This window comes from Delphinus delphis, chromosome 10 (genome assembly GCF_949987515.2).
Source record: "Delphinus delphis chromosome 10, mDelDel1.2, whole genome shotgun sequence".
In the NCBI taxonomy this organism is placed as follows: domain Eukaryota; kingdom Metazoa; phylum Chordata; class Mammalia; order Artiodactyla; family Delphinidae; genus Delphinus; species Delphinus delphis.
The window spans coordinates 96,078,129-96,096,578 of NC_082692.2; the positions used below are offsets into that span (position 1 = coordinate 96,078,129).

At 42.6% G+C, this 18,450-nt stretch overlaps 1 protein-coding gene across 1 annotated transcript in view; it reads right to left on the reverse strand.

The window, feature by feature from the left end:
• Positions 1 to 701: 701 nt before the first annotated feature.
• RAD18 (RAD18 E3 ubiquitin protein ligase) overlaps positions 702 to 18,450 on the reverse strand; it is a 113,365-nt gene continuing 95,616 nt past the window's right edge. The window contains exons 12-13 of the mRNA XM_060022964.1: positions 13,635 to 13,697; positions 702 to 3,007 (exon numbers count right to left, since the gene is read on the reverse strand). Coding sequence (XP_059878947.1) covers positions 2,905 to 3,007; positions 13,635 to 13,697 — 166 coding nt within the window. The 3' untranslated portion in view covers positions 702 to 2,904. The remainder of the gene's footprint in view (positions 3,008 to 13,634; positions 13,698 to 18,450) is intronic.

The following is an 18,450-nucleotide window of genomic DNA, read 5'->3' on the forward strand; positions in this document are numbered from 1 at the left end:
CTGGAGCAGGCTGCCCCACTTACCTGCATGGCTGCCCAGAATCCTTCCCAAGCAAAAGCCTTGCCTCTTCGGTAAGCAAAGAAGAAATCGAGAAATGCCAGGCCATCTGGGAGCCACTGGGAGAGCACCTGCCCGGGTACTCCTTCCGAATTCTAGGTGCTGTTTTACACAGCAGGGTTCCAGCCACCTCCTCCTTCCAGGAGCTCAGAGGGAGCAGGGATGGCTACCCTGAGGTGCTGGGACACTTGGCCCAGGGCAGGATCAGGCCCTTCACCCCCAAACCAACACCAGGGTCTTCCTGGACTCTGGTGAAGTAGCCCTGCTGTCACCAGGACACAGGCAGCCCCAGAGTTGCTGGCACCGGTGGCAGGGGACTGGCTCTGAAATGCCAAACACAGGCATTAGGAACACTGGAAAGAACTGGGAACTGGGGGACATTTTGCACAGAGAGAACAAGTTTGTTTTTTTTTTACATCTTTACTGGAGTATAATTGCTTTACAATGGTGTGTTAGTTTCTGCTTTATTTTATTTTTATTTTTTACATCTTTATTGGAGTATAATTGCTTTACAATGGTGTACTAGTTTCTGCTTTATAACAAAGTGAATCAGTTATACATATACAAATATCCCCATATCTCTTCCCTCTTGCATCTCCCTCCCTCCCACCCTCCCTATCCCACCCCTCTAGGTGGTCACAAAGCACCGAGCTGATCTCCCTGTGCTATGCGGCTGCTTCCCACTAGCTATCTATTTTACGTTTGGTAGTGTACATATGTCCATGCCTCTCTCTCACTTTGTCACAGCTTACCCTTCCCCCTCCCCATATCCTTAAGTCCATTCTCTAGTAGGTCTGTGTCTTTATTCCTTTCTTACCCCTAGGTTCTTCATGACATTTTTTTTTCTTAAATTCCATATATATGTGTTAGCATACAGTATTTGTCTTTCTCTTTCTGACTTACTTCACGCTGTATGACAGACTCTAGGTCCATCCAGCTCATTACAAATAGCTCAGTTTCGTTTCTTTTTATGGCTGAGTAATATTCCATTGTATATATGTGCCACATCTTCTTTATCCATTCATCTGTTAATGGACACTTGGGTTGCTTCCATGTCCTGGCTATTGTAAATAGAGCGGCAATGAACATTTTGGTACATGACTCTTTGAATTATGGTTTTCTCAGGGTATATGCCCAGTAGTGGGATTTCTGGGTCATATGGTAGTGTTATTTGTAGTTTTTTAAGGAACCTCCATACTGTTCTCCATAGCGGGTGTACCAATTCACATTCCCACCAGCAGTGCAAGAGTGTTCCCTTTTCTCCACACCCTCTCCAGCATTTATTGTTTCCAGATTTTTTGATGATGGCCATTCTGACTGGTGTGAGATGATATCTCATTGTAGTTTTGATTTGCATTTCTCTAATGATTAATGATGTTGAGCATTCTTTCATGTGTTTGTTGGCAGTCTGTATATCTTCTTTGGAGAAATGTCTATTTAGGTCTTCTGCCCATTTTTGGATTGGGTTGTTTTTTTGTTATTGAGCTGCATGAGCTGCTTGTATATTTTGGAGATCAATCCTTTGTCAGTTGTTTCATTTGCAAATATTTTCTCCCATTCTGAGGGCTGTCTTTTGGTCTTGTTTATGGTTTCCTTTGCTGTGCAAAAGCTTTGAAGTTTCATTAGGTCCCATTTGTTTATTTTTGTTTTTATTTCCATTTCTCTAGGAGGTGGGTCAAAAAGGATCTTGCTGTGATTTATGTCATAGAGTGTTCTGCCTATGTTTTCCTCTAAGAGTTTGATAGTGTCTGGCCTTACATTTAGGTCTTCAATCCATTTTGAGCTTATTTTTGTGTATGGTGTTAGGGAGTGATCTAATCTCATACTTTTACATGTACCTGTCCAGTTTTCCCAGCACCACTTATTGAAGAGGCTGTCCTTTCTCCACTGTACCTTCCTGCCTCCTTTATCAAAGATAAGGTGTCCATATGTGCGTGGGTTTATCTCTGGGCTTTCTATCCTGTTCCATTGATCTATATTTCTGTTTGAGAGAACAATTTCTGATCAACCCTTTCCAATGATTTGTAGCTTGTACTCAACCATTCACAGGAGATTGTTTCAAGGACTTTATTTTAAATTGATATAGAGTCTACTCAGTGACAAAATTCATTTATTGCATTCTTTCCATTTAATAGCTGGGATTCAAAGTGTTAAAGATTTGATTTACCCAAGTGAAAAAAAGACGAAAGAATCATTTGTAAGCGCCATTTCTGAAGAATATGCCTAATGTTTCAAAGTTACTGTTTTGTGCCTTTAGGTTACAGTACTAACATCGTACTCCAAGTAAAGTGTAAGACACAGGTCTAACTAACAACCACGTGAAACTCGGGCAACAACCATCCTGAAACAGCTGTAACACGCGCATCGGCCTCCAGGCCTCGCGTGCTCACGCTCACGGAGGACTTGAGTTAGGACATTCTACCTTTCCAGAAACACAGTGGCTCTGAATGCCTCAACCACTCCTTGTGGTAGAGGGGTTAAAGGATCCTTTTCTGAAGTTGGCTTCTCCATGGAAGAGGAGAATGGCTTAAGGACATTCTGAAATTTAGAAACAGAATCAAACAAAACCCTTTTGCCAAAAAGTCTCTGTCCTCTGCAAAGCTGGTGAATGTGTGGATGCCAGTATTTTTAGAGAGAGATGTTTTAGGGGCAGGAGGTAACTGACCAAGTGAGGATGCTTTCTAAGGTTTTTTTTTTTTTCCTAGAAAGGCAGAAAAGAATAAAAATCAGTTAAACATAATATTTAGAATGTAACATCTTCACTTGGGCAATTATGAATATGAAATCACCATGGCAACAAAAGTACCATCTTCTGATGACTGCACTGGGAAAGTCAACAAACCCACACTAATTCCTGTTCCGCTTATTTCTTGGCTCGAGCTCAGCACTTTCAGCGGACCTCATGCGACGATTCTGTCTGGGACTTATTTCTGTGTCTTGAAGATCATATCTGAAAATGGAAGAAACAAAATGGCAGCTTAGAAAATGATGATCACTATTATTCCACAGCAGTTTCTAGTTTACAGGCCCCTTCCCGTGTGTTTTTATGTGAGCCTCCAAATAGCCTTCTACTCCACTGACAAGTCTGCTATGATAATTATTATGACTTTTATTATTTCCACTGCACAACTGAGAAAACAGGTGACTTAGCAAAGATCACAGATCATAAGTGACAGAGTTAGGAACTGAACTCCTTTCTTCTGAGTCAGAATCGAGCAGCTTTACGCTTCTGCTCCAGAGGCAGAAAGCTGCAGAAAATGTGCTTCCATCCTAACAACAAGGTGAAGCCAGAGAGACGAACAAAATCATAACTTATCATGATCCTGTCAGACAGCTGAGGTCGTAAGGGAACCAAGGAAACAAAATCCCCTCCCAAGAGAGATGAGCCACACGCATCCTTTCACTTCGGGCAGAGCACTGGGGAAAGGGGTGGCTGCCACACAAGCAGGTGGGAAGACGAAAGTTGACGTTTTCTCGATTTGCAGCACAGCCTGGTGCTGCGGGCCCCCGACACCGGAGCCTCGGCAGCGCTCCTTGAGACACTGACAGAGGGCAGGACACTGAAGAGGGCCCACGTGGGGCACAGGGGTAAAGCAGGGGATGGGGAGTGGCAGGGGTCAGGCTCTGTCTGATTTCCCAGGTTTGTCAGTGGAGTAGAAGGCTACTCGGAGGGATTAAATGAAAACGCATGGGAAGGCACTTATAAACTAGAAAATGATGTAGAGAATAATAAGAGATGATTTAAAGTATATGGGAGGGGCTTCCCTGGTGGCGCAGTGGTTAAGAATCTGCCTGCCAATGCAGGGGACGGGACACAGGTTTGAGCCCTGGTCTGGGAAGATCCCACATGCCATGGAGCAACTAAGCCCATGTGCCACAACTACTGACCCTGTACTCTAAAGCCCACGAGCCTCAAGTACTGAGCCTGTGTGCCACAACTACTGAAGCCTGCATGCCTAGAGCCCATGCCCCACAAGAAGAGAAGCCACTGCAATGAGAAGCACTGCAACGAAGAGTAGCCCCCGCTCACCGCAACCAGAGAAAGCCTGTGCACAGCAACAAAGACCCAATGCAGCCAAAAATAAATAAAAATTAAAATAAATGAAGTATATGGGAAGATGTGCATAGGTTAAATGCAAATATTACACCATTTTATATATGGGACTTGAGTATCTATGGATTTTGGTAACTGCAGCAGTGAGGGGCAGGGTCCTGGAACCAACCCTCATGGATTCTGAGGGATAACTGTAATCTCAATATTGAGTCTTCCTTACACCTGCTCAAATCTGTTGTTGAGCCTCTTAGTGAAATTTTCATTTCAGCTATTTTGTTTTTCAACTCCAGAGTTTCTATTTTTAAAAAATAATTTCTGGGCTTCCCTGGTGGCACAGTGGTTGAGAGTCTGCCGGCTGCTGCAGGGGACATGGGTTCGTGTCCCAGTCCGGGAGGATCCCACATGCTGCGGGGCAGCTGGGCCCGTGAGCCATGGCTGCTGAGCCTGCGCGTCCGGAGCCTGTGCTCCGCAACAGGAGAGGCCACAGCAGTGAGAGCCCCGCGTACCACAAAATAAATAAATAAATAAATAATTTCTATTTCTTTATTGGTATCCTCTATTTGGTGAGACACTGTTCTCATACATCCCTTTAGTCCTTTGATCAGAGTCAAAACAGCTGATTTCATTGGTTGCTTCTCCCCCGCCCCGGTGTGTATAGGCCACAGTTTCTTGTTTCTTTATGTCTAATATTTTGTTGAAAACTGGACATTTTTACCAATATACTGTGGCAACTATGGGAATTAGATTTTCCTCCTTCCTCAGCGTCTGTTCATGTTGGTGTCTGCTGCTGTTTGTTAAGTGACTTTCTGAGCTCCTGTAAATATACATTCTTTGCTGTGTGAGACCACTGACGTGTCTGCTACATGAGCTTAGTGGTCAGCTAATGATTAGACAGAACTTTCCCTAATCGCCTGGAATCAATATAACACAGAAGCCCTTGTCACAATCAGTCTTTGCCAAGGGACTCTGTGTGTTGGGGCATGCATTCAGCACTTGGGGCACAACTCCGCCTTAGCCTTTCCTTTCAGCTTGCATGGAGCCTCATAGTCAGCTCAAGGTGAGAGATTAGGACCCTCTCAGGTCTCTCCTGCGCACACACAGAGCCCTAAGCATGCGTGTGACCTTCCAGAGCCACAGGAATACATCAGAGCTGGTCAAAGCCCCGATGGAAATCTTATTTTCCAGCCTTTCCTTTAAGCTTTTTGCTTAACATATTGTTTGCCCCAACTGTTATCTACCTCACATGGCTATGAAGTTAATCAATTGTCTCTAATTGTTTTAAACAAACACCTCAGGGGAAAAAGAGGCTTTTCGCACTGGGTGAGCTCCAAGTCAGGTAGACAGTCTTGCAAGTGGGAGTCCTCCAGGAAACCACCAGACAGATCAAATAATAATTCTCTGGGAATGAGGCTATGAAGGCGCTCCAACTCCGTTCTGCCCTTTCTGCGGGTTGCCAGGCTGCTGGTCCTCATCACGACAGCACACTACTGGCTCCCAAGGCCACTGCCGGGCTAGAGAGAGGGGGATGGGAACAGGGGAAGTCAAATCACCACAAAGCTCACTGTTCTAACTAAAATTCAGATATTTTTCTTGAAGAAATGCTCCTTGGATTGTTGCTGTCTTTGGTTAATTTTCAGTTTTGAAAAAGTTGATTCTGCCAAGTTTTGTCAATTTTGTCATTGCTTTTACGCAGAGAATTTCCAGACGTCCTTATTTCACAACTCTCCTGAATGTTTTCTCCTTTATCTTTTTAATTTTTTTCCCCCAGCTTTTAACTCATGGTCTTAATATCTCTAAACTTGCACAAGTCAAATTTCTCATCCTTTTTTCCCTAAATAAATAAATTTATTTATTTACTTATTTTTGGCTGCGTTGGGTCTTCGTTGCTGCGCACGGGCTTTCTCTAGTTGCAGCGAGCAGGGGCTACTCTTCGTTGCGGTACGCAGGCTTCTCATTGCGGTGGCTCCTCTTTGTGGCAGAGCACGGGCTCTAGGCGCGTGGGCTCAGTAGTTGTGGCTCGCGGGCTTAGTTGCTCCGCGGCATGTGGGATCTTCCCGGACCAGGGCTTGAACCCGTGTCCCCTGCATCGGCAAGCGGATTCTTAACCACTGCGCCACCAGGGAAGTCCCAAATTTCTCATCTTAATATTTTATTGCCATTTATTTATTTGGCTTCTGGGTTTTTTTTTTTTATGGGATGTTCCCCCTTATATTTAACTTCTATAAAATTACTGTTTCTTTGCTCTCTTACCTTGTTTTTAATTTCCTTCTAAAATTTTAAGTAATGTGTTTCTCCCATATTTCCCCTCTTTGATTTGCCTTCACAATAGCTGGCAACAAACATGGCTATAGTGTTAGTGGAAGAAGCAGCCTCTACCATAAGCATGGGCTTGAAGCAGAGTCCCTAGCAAGCAAGGATCTCAAGGTTCTCCCAGAGTAATTCTCTAAAATACCTCATCCTCAAAGATGCAGGAATCCTAATAGGATAAACCACCTCAAGATTTTTTTCCAAGCATGTAACACACTTATTTACTAGAATGATGACACTTAATAACATGGCCCAAACACAACAGGCTTTTAAATTCTTAGCCTCTGGAAGGTATAATCAATGGATTTTTGAGCAAACTTTGCCAACTGAATGCTGTTAGCCAATTGGGGATACTCCTGTGGCGGACCATGGTGAGAGGCATCAGGAAGCCCTGAATCTACTGAACACAGAAGCCATACCTGGGAGATGTGGCCATCTATGACCAGCCTGCTTCCAGTATACACTATTACCAGGATGATTTACCGGGGCAGAATAAGGGCCATTTAAAGAGGTAAGAGGTTTCTGATTCTTCTTCTTTTGTTTTTGGTTTTTTTTTTTTTTTTGGAAACACTAGATTGGTTGTTTCCCTGCTGTAAGTACTTTCAATTTTTTAAGCACTGTATGGGGCAAAGGGCCCGTCCAGAATACTAGTGCATAAGCTTGAAGAAGGACCAAAAACGGACAAGTATTACACGGAAGGCAAGTTACAGGCCAGTTTCTCAACATAACAACAAAACATCTTAAACAAAATATTAAGAAACCAAGTCTAGCAACATACAAAAGAGTTAATACACCATCAACAAATTAGGTTTATTTCAAGAATGCAATCTTGATTTAACATGCAAAAGATCAATGTAATTCACATTAAAAAAATAAAGGAGAAAAATCACATACTCTTCTCAATATATTCAATATAAAACATAAAACACTTGAAAATATTCATCATCCATTTATGTTAAAAACTAGGAATATAAGGTAAAAATATTGAATGCTTTCCCACTAAGATTGGGAATAAGAAGAGGATACCCTTATTACCACTTCTAGTTAACATCTAAATAGCAGTCCTAAACTGTTCAATTAAGCATTAACAAAGACTTTAGAAAAGGTATTATATTGAGATGACATGGTTATAGATGTCGAAAAAAACCACAACCCTATAGGGTATCAGAATTATTAAGTAAATTTATCAAAACTCGTGAATACAGAGTTAATGTAAAAATTTAATTTGCTTCATATATTAGCAACAAGCAATTAGAAAATAGTAAACAAACAACAAAAGAATATTATTTTTAATAACATAGTTATCAGAGGAATGCAAATTTAAATCACAATGAGACGCCACTAGACCCTATGAAGGAGAATGACTAAAATGAAAAAACTAAGAATGCCCATCACTGATGAGGAAATGGAACTTCTGGACCGCCCACTGTGAATGGGAGTTTAAACTGGCGTGAGCACTTTGGAAAAATGGCTGGGAGAAGCTACTGGATACATGCACATCCTAACACCCAGCTATACCACTCCGCAGTATATACTCAAAAGAAACAAAAGCACATGCACCAAAGGACATTTAACAGTTATGTTCCTGACATCCTTATTCATGACAGCCAAAAACTCGAAGAAATATATCTAGCAAAAGTAGTATGGGTAAATAAATGGTGACTTATTCATACAGTGGAATATCACAGAGCAGAGGTTCTCAAACTTTGGCCTACAGCAGGATCACCTGAGGGCTTCTTAAAACACAGGTTGATGGTCCCCATCCCCAGAGTTTCTCATTCAGAAGGTCTGGTGTGGGGCTCAAGAATTTCCCTTTCTAATATATTCCCAGGTGATACAAATGCTGCTGGTCAGGAAACCACACTTTGAAAGCCACCGCTCTAGATAAAGCAGTGAAAAATAACAAACTACCGTGATATGCAACCGTGGAAAAATCTCACACCTGTAACGTTGTCTCCAAGAGCGCACACTATACGATTCCATTTATAAGCAATTTAAAACCAGGCAAAATTAACCCATGGTGATGGAAGCCAAAGCCGTGCTTACCTCTGGGAGGAGGCATGAGAAGGCTCTTAGAATGCCAGGAATGTTCCACATCCACATCTGGGTGGTGACCTTGGTGGCCCCCCATGATCCACACCTCCTGCCTTTGTGCAATCCCCTTCCCTAGCGTCTGGGGCTGGCCTCGTGACTTACTTTAACCAACAGGATGTGGCCGAAGTGATACAGCACAAGTTTCAGGACTAAGTCTTAAGAAGGCTAAGAGATTTTTGTATTTGCACCTCTTGGGAACTGTATCAGTCTGGGTCCAATCAGGACCATGATAACTGGAACAGAAAAGTTTAGTATAAAGAATTACTAACTGTAACAGAGGACTGGAGTAACGAGGGGTTGGCTAGTAAGAAGGAAAGAGAATCCTGAAGAATATATTATAGAAAGAGTAGAAATAAGGAACAGCTGCTTCTCAGGGTTGAGATGCAGCACCCCAGGAAGAGCCCTCTCCCCAGACAGATCCAGACAGCTGCATGGAGAGGGCATGGCTGTGGCTAACTGAGTCAGAGCAATGAGCTGCTGGCCAGGGTACACTGTAGGACCAGGCACTGGGGAAGGCCTGCAACCAAGAGGCAAAACCCCTTCTTCCTGCAATGTCTCTCCAGTGCCCTCTACTGATAAAACTTAACATCAGGAGAGCCGGCAAAGGAAAACTATTTAAAAGGCCCAATTCAGTTTTCACAGAGCAGGCAAAAAGGATGAATTTGGAGCTGAGGCAGTAAACTGATAACTGGCACAGGGGCCCTGAGCCTCCATATACAAAATCCCAGCTATCCTGCTGGAAAGACCACATGGAGAGACCATGCGGAGAAACCACATGGAGAAGAACAGGCTCCCAGACTACATGGAAAGACAGAGAAGTCCAGACACCTCAGTGGAACATCACCTCCAGCCGCCCTGCCAGTTGGCTACATGCCACATAAATAACCACCAGCAGCCTGAGGCCAGCCCAGACTGAAGAATCATAAGCAAATGAAGTGGCTGTGGCTTAAGCTCCTAAATTTCCGGGTGATTTGTTACATGGCAATTAAAAACTAAACAGAAACTTTCTGTTCAATTTGTTTTGGTTATCTACCGCTACATTCTCATGAAATAGCACAATCCCTTATTTGGTCATGATTCTAGTTCTGGGCAGGGCTCAGAACAGACAGCTTAACTGGGTCTGGAGGATCCACTGTGAGGAAGGCTCACTCGCAGGGTGGCAAGCTGGAGCTGACTGTTGACTGGGAGCTCGGCTGGAGGGAGGGCTGGACCTCCGTTCTCCTCCAGCTGTCCTCTCTCCATGCCCGGGGTGGGCTTCTCACAGCAGAGGGGCTGGGTCCAAGAAGCATCATCCTAAAAGTGAGTGTTTGGAAAGGACAAGCCCCACTGTGCAAACGCTTACCAAACTTCTCACATCACATGGCCAAACCCAGAATCAACGTGGGCCTCAGGAGTGTGGATACTGGAGGTGCGTGATTCACCGGGGCCACCAAAGTAACCCTAACCTCAGGGGTATTCAGTTGTAAAAATTCATCAAGTTGTACACTTAAGATGTGCATACATTAATAATAGTTATTAATAAGTAATAGTTAATAAAGTTCACTCCTCCAAAGAAAGACAGTCAAATTATTACTAGTCCTCCCTTAGAAAATGCGACGCGCTCATTAGCACACTGCAAATGACTTCTCATGGGGTTAGGATGAAATGCAGATTATCAACAGAGAAAATGATTCTTCCTTTTCTGATTTTATAACACTAGAAAAAGCTATTTCCTAAAAAAAGATTTTTAAGGCACTAAGAGAGAAAGGATTAAAAAAGATTTGTAAGTGGCAATCTCATCCATTCACAGGTTCTTGAAGCCACGTAAGCCGCATCACTAACAGCTAGAATCCACCAGGGAGTGTGTTCAGATCCAATGAATACTGACTGACATATTGAATCCTTCATACGCCTACTGAGTGCCCACCATGGGTCCCCCCAACACCGTGCGGGGCGTGGGATATAATGAACATCTGCTCTAGAAAGCGCGTCGGGTGGTAAGCGCCCACTGCTGCGGGAGCAGGGGAGCAGCCAGGGGCTGCTGGGAAGGAAGGAACAACAACTCCCGTCCGAAGAAAGGGGAAAAGGCAACTCAGGCGGAAGCAACAGCAGGTACAAGGCAGCATGACTTTGAAGCCAATGTGAGTAGTTCAGCCAGGCAGCAACAAGGCGGGGCGGGGAGGGGAGGAAGGACGGTCCAGGAGCCAGCAGGTAGGCTGGGGCCATGGATGGAAGAGCCTTGGATGCTGGTGAGTCCCTGCAGGACTCTACCACGGAGAGAACACAGCGTATTTTAGGTCTCACGGGCAGAATTAAGCATACTGACTAGAGGCAGAGAGGCAGCTGGATGGCTGCGGTAGGAAGCCAGAGAGAAGAGCGAAGGGCCTGCGCAGGCCGTGGCACAGAGGGGCCAACAGAGGCAGTTCAGGGGTCGTCCACAGCCCCGCTACTCAACGCGGGGCCCCAGAAGCAGCGTCAGCAACACCCGGGAGCGTGCTGAAATGTAAACTCCTGAGCCCCAGCCCAAATCTCCTGAATCCTGATCTCAGGATTGAGTGGAGCCCAATAATCCGTGTTTTAACAAGTCCTCCAAGTGATCTTGATGTAAATTTAAGTCTGAGGACCACTTATCTATAGGACCTCGCAATCGCTGCAGGTGAGAGGTAAGGGACAATGAGAAGTTGAAGATGATTCTTAGGTTTCTGGCTGGAACAATGGGCCAGACGGTGATACCACCATTCACTGAGGGAGGGGACAATGGAAGAGGCGCAGGTCAGGAGAGAAGGGACTCAGACCCTCCGAGGAGACATTCCCCACATTTTATGGATAAGGAAGATGAAATCTGGAAACATGAAATGATTGACCTGGACCATTTTTCTTCCTATTTTCATTCTGTTCAACGTAAATATATCCTGTAGCTCAAAATGGTAAGATGAACCAATATTCACAGATATAAGAACCCAAGACCAGGCTGCAGAAAACAGGGTTTTGTATTGGGTTTTGTTTTGGGTTTTTTTGCTGCTTATGAAAATACTGCTTTATATGGGGGCATTGTGTTGCTAATAGAACCTCTCAATCAATTATGGAATTAGGAGAATGTGTTGGGGCTGAAATAGTATGTTCTAGGACTAATATCTCAAATATGCCACTTGTGGTACCACAAAACGCCTGTAAGCTTAAGATGGGTATTTGTAGAACTATCACATTTTGTTGAAAAGTAAAGCTGTGCAGCCTTTTCCTGATTCTGCTTCTAAAGCTACACTGTGGCATAAGCTGGTTTAAACTGCTCTACACGTGGCTGAAACCAGGAAGCCTGAATTCTTACCCCAGCAGGCCACTAACTAGCTGTGGACCTCAACCTCATCAACTTACCTCTCTGGAGCTCAGGCTCCTTCTCTATAAAATGAAGGGACTGGACTAGATGAGCACTTACATCCTTCCAGCTTTAACATTTATTATCTGTGAGGATCAAGCGATGGGATTTGTTTTCTAAGTGATTTCTTATAATAATGACTTTAAGAGGTCATCATTGCCAAGAATGGGCTTGGACTCAGGAATTTTGGGCTACAGCTTGTCATAGCCATTAACGTCAGGGTTTAGTTTAGCATAACCAGGGGAATTCCTGGTACAAGAGGAAGTAGTTAGCTAATGAGTGGCCTCCTCTCATAGAATTCAAAGTTCAATAATGCTTAGGTGAGACTAATGCAGCCACAATCTCAAACTTTCAAAAAACGCTACTGTTTGAGCCGCCAAATATCTCATTGGCCTGATAAACCTACTCATAATGCTTTCCCTGGATACACCACACTTTTCCATTCTCTCAGTGATTCAGCTATAATACTACAAAATGTCAGCACAGGAAACCTCATTCTTGGGAAAGACAATTTGGCTTAATGGTCCATAGAGCTGAATTTTGACATAGATTAAAATCTCAGCTCCATCACTTATCACTTATTGCTAAGTGACCTTGGATGGAGATTTACCTCTTTCAGCCTCAGAGAGGCTTTCAAAAAGGTGAAAATGTCAAGAACATCAGATGCTGCTAAGAAGTCAAAGGAGATGAAGTCTAAAAAGTTGTCCTTTGGACTTAGCCACATAGAGGTCTTCGATGACTTCAGTGAAGGCTATTTCAGAAGAAGGATGGGCCTGGCTGAGGATGTTGATGAGTCAGTGGGAGATGAAGAATGAAACTGCAAGTAGAGGCCACCTACTGAGAAAGGAAGGAGAGACAAGAGAGCAGCTTCAGGATGAGACTGAGTGAGGGGGTAGTCAGTCAGTTGGTTTCAAGATGGGAGAGATTTGGGCTCGCTGAAAACCTAACGAGAGAGAGAGAGAGAGAGAGAGAGAGAGAGAGAGAGAGAGAGAGAGAGAGAGAGAGAGGGGACAGGAGAGGGAGAGATGAGAGAAGAGAGAACGTGTAACATTCCTGACAAGAGGGTAGGAACGAGGTAGGAGAAACTAGATTCTATAATAAAGAGGCAGCCCTTTATTATAAAATGAAGAAATTATAAAAGGAGGGATAAAATATGTACAAACACTGGCAGATTTATACATCTGGTGTTGGAAAGATGAGGATTCCCATAAAATGGCTTCTATTTTCTCTACAAAGGAAGAGAAAAGGTCTTCAGCGAGGCTGGAGCCACTGAAAAGAATTGAGAAGGGTTCAAGTAATCCTTGTGAAGAACAAAACAAAGAAATAATCACAGAAACAGTAAAAGTGCTAGGCAGTTTTGAGGGCCCACTTGTGGTATGTGAGCTTCATGAAATCTTAGTGGAACAAATCTGCCCAGTGGTACTACAGTCTTATGACTGGCAACATTCAGGGAAGGGTTAAAAGTTTTCTAAAGAGTCTAAGCCAGTGCTTAAGGCCCGACTGTTAATTCCTGACTATTAATTGCCCATTGGAACAATTTATCTTTAGAAAAACAACTTCTGACAAGTAACTGGAGTTATTACACTAAGAGTCCATTTCTAAGCAGAAATATAGAGAAACAAGTAGTGAACTGGAAATCTTTACCTTGATTTTTGTGAATTATTACTTAAGTCAGTAAGCACAAATATTCTTTGGTTTGAAAATCAACTGTATAGAATTATAATTTATCAGGTCAAAGTACATGCTTATTTCGTGATTATGAGAACTCACTTATGCGATGCTTCCCAGGCTTCCTCTTCTTCTAGAAGATCTCTTATGATGTCTGAACTGGAACTAAAAGGACATGTACATCAATATTACCAGACAATAAAAAGACTGTGGTTCCATTCATATAAAATTCTAGAAAATGCAAGCTAATCTCTAGTGACAGAAAGCAAACCAGCAGACCAGTGGTTACCTGCAGGGGGCAGGGGGTGGGCAAGGAGGGACTACAGAGTGGCCCAAGGAAACTTTGGTGATGAATAGGTGTGATGGATAGGTCATCACCTCGACTGTGCTGACGACTTCACAGTACACATGTGACAAAAGTCATCAAATCGTGTGCTTTAAATATTTGCAGTTTATTATACATCAATTTCAATGAAGCTGTAAAAAAAACCTTAATTAATCAGCAATAATAAAGAAAAAAATATCCCTAAAGCTTAAATAAATGCCTCAGTGAAAAAACCTGGATTCAAATGGAATATAATTGTGAGCCTTTTCAATTTCAATTTATGGCAACCAAAGATCAAATCATGTTTTAAAAACTGCAGTTTAGTAATGAAATTCACAAGAGATATTAAGTTCCTAAGTGTCTGTTAGTCCCTCTGTAACCAAATAAAGTAAAATGTAATTAATTTGAACTGTGCTAATGCTGTAATTTGTTATAATGCAACTTAGCTTAAAGTGCTACGTCATCTTTAGCCTATCTGTGCAGGGCAGGGCGGGAGGCAGGGGAGCAGAGTAAATAAGGATAGAGAGGACAGGTATTACTTCTTTAAAAGAAAAATGTTTTAAGGCTTTTAGCATCTTGTTCTTACCCAACTAAATTCCTCGTGTGTGTGTGTGTGTGTGTGTGTGTATATATATTAGGAAAAAAAGCACTTCTTTAGACATCCAAGACACATAAGACACAGAATGTCATGGGCAGTGTATGGGACAACTCAAATAGTCGTCACAACCCCCAGGATAAAGAAGGCTCAAACAAAGGACTAACTCTCTCTCAGGCAAGAGACAACAGGTTTGGAAATGTTAGTGCCAATCTCATTTCCAGTGATATTCTAAGAGATAACAACAGTTTAAAAATTATGAAGATTTAAAGTGTCAGTGAATCATTCTCAACCACTTCTGAAAAACTACTTTGAAGCAGTGTTTGCCTACAGTGCCTGAACAACAAAAATAAGGGGCAACAGGCAATAAACATAGTTCTGTACCACACATTTTACTCAAGGGATTTCCCCAATTCCCAAGCCCCTCAAGGAGCTACACGCAGGGCACCCCTGACTGTAGCTTGTGTGTACAATGGCCTATGTGGAAGCGCTCCATTCGCATTGCAATGTAGTGACCCTCCAATACAGTGAGCGCAATTCAGGATGAGGTTCCTCAAAGGGTAGAAGCAAGACTCCTCGTATTTGTGGATCGAGAAAACATGTAACAACAGTGAAGTATTATAAATTTAGTAATACCGTTAATTTATATTTTATCCATTAGAGAAGCACATATATACATTTTAAAAATAGTAGTACATACGCCTGTGAGACACTCTCGATTATGTCCAGGGATAATTCCTGATATGCATATGCTTTTGCAGACCAGCTGCAATCATTCTTTCAGGTCCCTGGGACAGGAACCATTGACCTAACCTGTCAGGGTACCTAAGCATCCACTACTCTTACACTGAGGATGGCCCCCTGCTCAAATGCAAGTGTCCCTGAAAATAATAACACATTAATTTATCATCAGTCATTTTCACCTTAGTATATACAAGCCTATTATAAGCTTTCCCATTAAACAGCTAGCTAAATATAGTGTTCATTAGGAGAGGAGAGGAAAAAGCAGAAGACCCTCAAGGAGACACAAGGCAGATTTCACCAACTTCATTATTTTCCTAAGAGAGAGACCCACCTGGCCACTCGCCGGGGAGGGCTAGCATACACTGCCACCCTTATTCCCATAGAAGAGGTCTAAACCTTTCCGTTCACAAGATCCCAACCTTTGTTAATCCTTACTTTGGTGGTAACTACACCAACTTTATCAAGAAAACTGAAGCTGTTTATGGGAGATTTTCATTTCCTTCTCTCTACGCCAAGTGATACTGATACCATCACCCGCTCTTCCCTACCTGAACGGAGCTAGGGCAGTGTCTCTCAACCTTTTTCCATGACTGCCCCCACTCCCCACACCTAAGAAGTCTTTTCAGAGCTTTTTTTTTTTTCCCTAATTGCCCCTCCATGAAATTTTAATACCACAAACATAATGTATATCTGTTTACATACTATGTGTGTGTATACATGCTTTACACGTGGAGTAAGATTTTCTTTTTAACCATCTAGCCCCCCCCCCGGGCAATTCCCACCCCTTGGGGGGTGAAATCGCTCCTACTGAGAACCCATGAGCTAGGGGAACGGGAGAAAGGGGCGGTCATATAGCTCTAGGTCCTGGCAGGTATCACATCACTAGAGAAACAGTAAAGTCGGCTTCCTGCTGACACCATCCAACACACACATACAATTTTTTTTCAGCAGGAAGGTTACAAAGCATCCCTACTCCTCCAGCTAAGTAAGCAGGACGGCCAAGCCTGTCAAATAACCTATTAGTCTGTGATCAATTAACCTCCGGGCTTTCAAATCATCAGTACAAATCACCGATTTGTTGAAGGAAAATACTTGCGGAGCATTAAGGACACAAACCTAAGAGGTTTTTGCTACACTACTTCAGTGAAAACAGATGGTACAGGAGGTTTACAAGACACATCTCAGAAGTGGTCTGCAATCTCCTCTTCGTCTGCAACTTCAATACTACCAACTAGCACGACGCACAGTGCCTCGATTTCCTCAATTCTCATCACCTTTCCTTCTACTCCAGCTCAGTCACTAACCTGATGATAACCAGATCACTAAACTGAATGATAGAAAGTTTGCGAGGCTTGACGTTTACCTAAAATGAAGTTTCAGCATATTTTGCTATGTCTGCTGCTCCAATTCTAGTCCCCACTAAGAAACTGTGAGTTGATGCTGACTAATACAATTAAAATAGCAGACAGAAATGTCCATTCCTTTTTAAGGTAATGTACTTACTATATTCTACTCAAAAGCCACATTCCTGAAATTAAACATACTGTTTCACAAATAGGATTTTACAAAGAGACTACTGGGCAAAACAGGCGGTGTTACTAAAATTATCACTCTCAGATCTCTTCCTTGTGTAGAGCAGTAATTAGTATTTTTGAAATCTTAATCATTTTAATATGCCTTGGAGATCAAAAATTCCTTTCACACACTTTCAAGACATCTAAACAATCCTCCACAGGAGAAAATAAATTACTCCCTCCAGTATACCCAGAGTCAGGGCACGCACAAGCCTGCACAGCTGTAGCTTTTAATTCTCAGACAAGAAATTTTTTCGGAGTAAACTTCAGATTCCCTACAATTTGGGTTTGGAACACTCCGGGAGACCATGATTTAAGAAGCCAGATGAATGTGGAGTCTGGAACTTGAACGTCAGAGCTCCCTGTGGGAGGGTGTTCAAATCCTGCTGTCTGATGTCACCATCCAGACCAGGCTAGAGTGGATATTATTATACAAATTAAATACATGAGATAAAGGTTTATAGGCAAAAAAATATGAATCTTCAATTCTATGGAATTCCCAGCCCCTGTACAGGAAGAGTCTAGTAGCTCTATTTGGAACACCCACACTCAATTTTTCATACCATGTAGACTTCATTTTCAGCTCAAACTTTCCGAAGTGTAAGCTCAACTGCTTTCTTCTTTGTTTGCTGGCTGCTGGCTGTTCTTTGTCCTAGTTGGTCCTCCTATAATATTTTACTCTTGTCATTCTCTGATCAAAAGTAGTGGCATAACATCTTATCAGGTGAAGGAAAACACTTTCTTTGCTTATTTCTCTTGCAGCCTTCTACTTCTACCGGTCAAGATTTTACCACCAAAGCTGAAAAGTGACATACCAAGTTCTTCTGGCAAAGGGATGACTGCTCGTACTACCCAGAGGAAAAAAGTCACAGGTTTTAGTGTTGGACAAAGTCAAGGTTTCAGTCTTGTTTCTGTCATTTAGTGTACCCTGGGCAAGCTACTTAATCTTTCCAAGTCTCAATATCCTCACCTGTAAAGTCAGGATAATAAGACATATAGTTCAAAGGAATATTTTAAAGATTAACCAATATAATACACAGAATGTTTAGCATAGAGCTTGGCACACAGTAAGTGTTCAATAAACGCTGCATCCATTTTCATAAACCAGATGTGGGTCTGAATTACCCAAATAACTGCCTCAGCACCATGCTTCACTTTGCCCTAGGAGACCAGATCACTATGTGCTGTTTCAATCTTTAATCTTTGGTTTCTATGACACCAGGGTGCAAATTCATCAGAACTTTTTATTTATCCAGCATGGCAGGTACACAGGGTACTGTGGGGTAGGTAAAATGCAAACATCTGCTATAAAAATCCTGCGGATTAAAGATTACTTACAAGTGGATTTTTTCTATTATCTACTAGTTACTCTCCACCAATCCCCACCCCACCCCCAAATCTCCCCTCATAATTGTGGCATTAATTTGAGCATGGTTGAGTATATCCAACTTAAAAAAATACCTCTTTAAGGGCTGATCACTGGAAGACTGATGGACAGCATATAAGCCCACCAGACAACGGTACTTAAATAAATGCTGCCAGCTCCATGAATCCTTCCTCAGACCCCTGTTTCAAATACTCTGTTCTATAGGGTGAGCAACAACTTATGTGCCAAGTATTTTAGCAGGTGGCTCACAATAACATTAGAATAGTAAACATCCTAGGTTGAAAAAAAAAATC